Below are 6,458 nucleotides of genomic sequence, written 5' to 3' on the forward strand. Positions count from 1 at the left end.
CTGACATGGCTGGGATATAAATTTGTATGCTAACTCCCATTCAGAATAATCAGTCAAGAGTTATCTTCTTCATTTTTTATAGGGCTGGGATGAAATAACTGATGCAGCAGTGTCATACTTACTTCGAACATCACTGGCAAAATCTGTGAAAGACCAACAGCGATCAGCACCAATTTCTCTAGATGCATTGCAGGATATAGCAAGGGTTAAAAAACATATTTCAATGGCTTTTGAGAGAACCTGTAGAGGTAGTCAACTTCCAGGGAAGAAAGAACATAATGTTGAATCAAGCACTCTCCATGTGGGAATTAGCCCTATACCAGAGGCTACTGAAATAAATGAAGATGATGAAGGAACAATACCAAGAGGTTCTCAACTTGCAGAGAAGAAGCAATCTAATTTAGTACCAGGGACACCTGCTGGCCTCCTGACAACAAGACGAGCCAAATTACAACTGCCAGCCATTCCAGGTATGCTTTGATCTTAGGAACAATCTTTTTTTTTAAGGAGGTGGCAGCTGCGGATGGATATATATGTGTGTGTGTGTGTGTGTGTGTTTCCACTCCCGGGATTGGAATGACTCCTTACCCTCTCCCTTAAAACCCACATCCTTTCATCTTTCCCTCTCCTTCCCTCTTTCCTGATGAAGCAACCGTGGGTTGCGAAAGCTTGATATTTGTGTATTTGTTTGTGTGTTTTTTATTGTGTCTATCTACCAGTGCTTTCCTGTTTGGTAAGTCACAGCATCTTTTTTTTATATATATATATATATATATATATATATATATATATATATATATATATATATATACTTAAATCAACAAAACTAATCAATTTTTGAATATATAATGTAATTGGATAGATAAAAAAATCTACTCACCAAGCAGTGGCAGGAGAGCACACATGTAAAAGGTATTAAAGTTCATTAGCTTTCAAAGTCACTGGCTCCTTCTGGCAGAAAGGTTGAAGGGAAAGAAGAGGGGTAAAGGAAAAGGACTGGTGAGGTTCAGGAAAAGAGGTACAATTCAGAAAGGTCACCCAGAACCTGAGGTCAGGAGAAGGAAAGACATTGTTGGGTCTTGATGGTTGGAGACAAATCATCATTGTTCCAGGTAGCCTGCGAAAACCAGTTCGCCGATGTTGGCCACTGATGAAACATGTATACGACTGGAGCTAACCCCGTCAGTTTCAGTTAATGCCTCAAGATGGTGCACTGAAGCACCAAAACTGGTAGCCATATAACAAATAACATTGTAAGGATGGCTGTAGGTGTTCCATCTTATTAAACTAATGCATTATGGCATCCATTCTAAATGTTACAGAGAATTGTAACTCTAATCATTTACATACGTGCTGATGGTGTGTATTTGTACAAAGTTACATTGACATTTGACCATGTCTTTCTGGTTGCTTCCTCTTGTGTGTGTGTGTGTGTGTGTGTGTGTGTGTGTGTGTGTGTGTGTGTGTGTGTTGCAGTGCACCTGCAGTAAGTGAAAGTCTTTGGACTAACAAAACTACAAAACTAGAAAAGCTGTTGATGATTTAATGTTTAAGTAATAAATCAAATGATATATATGTTCTACCATTCACTTGCAGAGTAGACAGTCTTAGCATCTATATAGGAACCACTTGATTCAATTCATTTGACAGTGCCAATTGTTTGAAATTGCCACTGAAATCCGTGGAGATGTTTTTTTTTTTTTTTTTTTTTTTTTTTTTGCTATATAGAAGGAAAAACCTCTAGCAGCATGTTCTAAAATTATATGATTGTATTGAAACCTATTAGTGACGCCCGATGCCAATTACAAATTTGGAGGCATTGTAAAGAAAACTTACTAACATGGAACTCTTACCACTTCACCTATAATATTTCAAGGATAGATAACAGACATTTTGGGAGATTAAGCTCCATGTTAGAGACCTTGAGAAAACCCTTCCATCACAGATGTTTGGACAATGGGAGAAGTGTGTAAAATTATATCTAAGAGCAAGAAAACTTTTTGGATGTGCATTTGGATTAATGAATAAATATAGACTACTGAGAAAAGAAATAGAAACATCAATCAATGTAGCTGATCATATAGTTAGGTCCATTTGCCTACAAAATTGTGTCCTTTCCTATTGATGACAGTATTATATAGAAGCTGAACAGTTTTATAAAAAAGTGGATTTGTAAAAATTTAGTATGAGTTTCAATAGGGATTGCACATTAAATCTGAAGACAGACAGACATTATTTGGTCAAATATTATGTTAAAAATTCAACATACATGTTATTCATGCATACTTATCATTAATCTTTCAAGATAGCACCAAAAATCAAAAAAATGATGCTTTTATAGTTCTGTTTGGTTTATCAGTTCATTGCAAATGAAACAATACACTTTATAATTCAATATAATTTGTAATCACATTTGTCAGCTGTACCATACCACATTGTCATAAATTCCATAACATGGAACTGATTCACAAGCAGTGTCATCTGCTAGTGATCAGTATTTCACACACACACACACACACACACACACACACACACACACCGTCCTCGTGATGAAACCATAGTCGGTAATGAGACTTGCACAAAGAACTAAAAATCCATTTTAAATTATAGGCTCTCACAATCATGGAGGGTCTACTTTGTGCCCCAAAGTTAAGTTTTGCAAATATTTTTTGCTTCAGAGTTGATTAACTCATAAGTGACAGAATGTTTAATAATCAGTGCCTGCTGCATTCATAAATATGCTGTGAGATGCCTTCCTTGAAGGGAAAAAAAATGTATTTTCAATATTCAGAGATTCAGAAAAACTACTAACAGAAAATGTGACATCATTTGTGGTTAGCAATGCCTTTGGAAACACTGAAAGCTTTACTTAATAGAAGATTTTACTGAGTACTTTAGTAGCAGTTTTGGCTCAGTGCCATGGCAAAAAAAAAAAAAAAAAAAAAAAAAAAAACCAGAACAGACCAACAGAAATGAAAACAAACTGTGCTTCTTCTTAATATTGTCATATTAATAAATTGTTATGAAATTATCATAATAAATAAAGTATTCCAACTTCATTGAAGTTTCGGCAATCCTGCAGCATCTATGCTCCCACTATTCATGGCATTAGCAGCTTTGTATTGATAGTGTTTTTAGTCATACAACCTTGGATTTCTCACACTAATTCCATGGTACATGTATCATCAATTTTGAGCTGCAAAACTGCCAGAGAATGAGGCAAACTGCAGTGAAAGCAATCCCAATCTTGCATGAGTGTTACATCTACATGATCGCTCTGCAATTCACACTTAAATGTTTGGTGGGGGGTTCAGAGAACTACTTTTGTTTTTGATTTGGGGGGAGTGGTTCAAAGAACATTTGAACTATTTCTTGACCATTCTACTCTTGATTAGCACATAGGGGAAATGAAAACCCATATTTTTCCGTGTAACCTCTGATTTCTCTTATTTTATTATGGTGGTCACTTCTTGCTATGTAAGAGGTAGCAAGAAAATATTTTGGCATTTGGAGGAGACAGTAGGTAATTGAGCTTTCATAAAAAGATTTTGCCACAACCAAAAACACTGTTGATTTAACGATTGTCAACTCAACTCACTTAAATAAAAGAACACTGTCTCCCTTATTTTGTGGTAATACAAAATGAGCTGCTCTTCTTCTAGCTTTTTCAATGTTCTCTGTCAGTCCTATCTGATAAGAATCCCATACTGTGTAGTAATACTCCAGCAGAGAGGATCACAATTGATATATATTATTCCATACTGGATTTTGAGTGATTAATTTTTAAAGTGTTAATTATACCAAGTAATTATATTTTTGGGGTGGAAGAAACAAATAATGCTCCATCTTTGACTGTGAAATTTTTATTATTTAAAAATGAACTGGTCTGTAGAAAAAAATAACAATTATAATATTCTGAGACTAAACACCCATACTTTTGTTGCTTCCAGATGGAAGTCAGTATAAGACTGACTTCAAGAAACCTGCCACTCTTCAGGTGTCTTCTCTGGAGAAAGACAAGCCACCCGAATTTCCACCTGAACCTCTAGAGAATATAAAAGTAACACACACAGCAGAATCTCCTGAAGAAGATGATGATATCTGGTAACCATATATTGACAACAAATGACTGAACATCTTTACTTAGAATCTAAATGGGATCAAGCTTGACAAATATGGGAAAACATGCATATATGAGGGCTTTTATTAGCAGAACTCATTATGTCTGTGTTGTACATTTGATGAGTTTTTGTACATTCATTATTAGAATGCACTGTCATAAATTTATTCAATATGTATCAGTACAAAATTTGTACTACACAAACTACAAAATGTTCCTGTAAAGGTCATAACATAACTACCAAGAAAATTATTATTCATTGTTTACTACAGTTTTTCAGCATATTGTGGTTATATTTTCTGAGATTTACATTGCTCATCCTTATTAATGAAGGAAAATATGAATACGTCACCAGGACTTTTCAACAAATAATTTCAGATAATGTTGGTGAATTAGGTATGAAACCATCAGTTTACACAATAAAGAACTTGTACTGTAATACAGTAGTTTAATTTATACAACAAGACCTAATAAACATTTGGTGATATTCTCTTCTATAAGTTGAATTATGTCCTTGTTCTCCCTTGTGCCCATCTCCATATTTCCATTACTCTTTTTCCCACTATCTATATATAATTTTAAGATGTTGAACTTGTCTAATTTAATCTAGTATACCTCCCTATTCTTTATAACTTATCATAATATATATTTCTGTTTTCTTACCTGATCCAGTTATTTACAGCTTTGTATTCATTTTTACTCCTCACTTTATTGGTCTATGATTACTTAAAATTTTGAAAATATTTTTAGGCCATCAGGTCCTGCTTAAGTTCTTTGTTTTTTAAAAAAAATATATAGTCAGTTTAATTTTTAGTTCTATTTAGGTCTTGCCATGCCCATCTGCTATTTGTTCTCCTCTGGAACGATGTTTCCATGTTGGAGCAAGTTCTACTGATGTGTGATGTTTATAATATCTGCTATAATACCTACAGTTACACAATGGAAAGTCATTATTTAATTTTACCTTTGTTTTTAAGTGTTTTAAGCTATTTTGTAGTAGAAAGTACATTCATTTATCACTCTTAATCTTTGTGGAGATCTTATACATCACCATCAAAATAGACTTGAATGTCTTCCATGGAATATCTTCTGTTTACTTTTAAAACAGCCCTTACAATTTTGTCATATTTCTTCAATATTTTACTTTTCTTGTTTACAATTAATCCTGCACCTGAATTTCCTCCTTGGTCTATTCTTCTGTAATATATCTCAAGATTTTAATTTTTCTTAGTATTTTAATTTTTTTCCCATACTTCTGTTGACCCTACTACAAGCTATTTGAATGTATTTAATTCCTCTTTTATCAGGCATAGTTGCCCAAATGGTGTAGCACATGCCTGGAAACCAAAAGGTCATGGGGCTGAAGGCCATTTCGTCCATGGTTTTTTTCAATCTGCCTTTACTTTTTAGCCTTCACTTCTGAACCATGTGAAGAGTTGACAGGAATGACGCATAGTTTGAATTTCACTTTAAACTGTATTCCCCCTTTCCCCAATAGGGATAATGGGGTAGGATGGTGACACGCAGGTTGCTGAAGTGGCATCCAATTGAAAGACAACATGAAATTACTACTCTACTACTCATTGCTACTCTTGTGGCTCTGCAAGCCTATATTTACAACCAAAAGTTCTTCAATGTATTGTCCCTAAATAAAAAGCGATAAAGCAGTTTGGTATCTACGGTCTTAATGTTTGTGGTGGATATCCTACTCAAAATTCCTACCCTCATTTTCCAAAGTGGTGTTCTGTTGCCCACCCAAACTACACAACTTCTTGGTCCATCCCAGTGCCACTCTTGTTCCCAAACCCTAAACCACTAATGTCATTCTCCTGTGGACAACTTAAGTGCTGGGCTTGTCCCATAACCAATTTAACACCTACTATTGCAATTGTCACAGGAATTTCCTACCCAATCAAAGGTAAGACCATGTGTAAAAGCTGCCATGTCATCTAAAATTTGTATTGAAATTAATGTCCAGTTTTCTATGTGGGTATGATAACCAAACATCTGTCCAGAAACTTGCCAATACCAAGTTTTGGCTAACCACCATTTATCACACACCTGCTGAAAATTTTGCACAACCATTTATCAAATACTTCGAAAGCTGCTTGACATCCATGCTGTTTGGATCTTCCTATCCTAGAGCAGCTCCTCTGAACTGTGCAAGTGGAAACTGTCCCTTCAGCACATCATCTGTTCTCACAAGCCATGTCATCTCCACTTTTGGCCATCACCTTCCCATTCCCTTGCTCTCTTCTCACTCCCTTGCCCTCATCTTTCCTCTCTTAACATTTTTCAACATGTTTCACCCCATCTCATTATTCTATTCTCCTTTCTG

At 35.2% G+C, this 6,458-nt stretch overlaps 1 protein-coding gene across 1 annotated transcript in view; it reads left to right on the forward strand.

Annotated features, from left to right (window-relative positions):
- The window catches only part of LOC126476291 (protein PTHB1), a 95,972-nt gene extending 91,375 nt beyond the window's left edge, over window positions 1-4,597 (forward strand). The window contains exons 14-15 of the mRNA XM_050103530.1: window positions 83-470; window positions 3,951-4,597. Coding sequence (XP_049959487.1) covers window positions 83-470; window positions 3,951-4,108 — 546 coding nt within the window. The 3' untranslated portion in view covers window positions 4,109-4,597. The remainder of the gene's footprint in view (window positions 1-82; window positions 471-3,950) is intronic.
- Window positions 4,598-6,458: the final 1,861 nt, after the last annotated feature.

Source organism: Schistocerca serialis, chromosome 1 (assembly GCF_023864345.2).
Source record: "Schistocerca serialis cubense isolate TAMUIC-IGC-003099 chromosome 1, iqSchSeri2.2, whole genome shotgun sequence".
Taxonomy (NCBI): Eukaryota; Metazoa; Arthropoda; class Insecta; order Orthoptera; family Acrididae; genus Schistocerca; species Schistocerca serialis.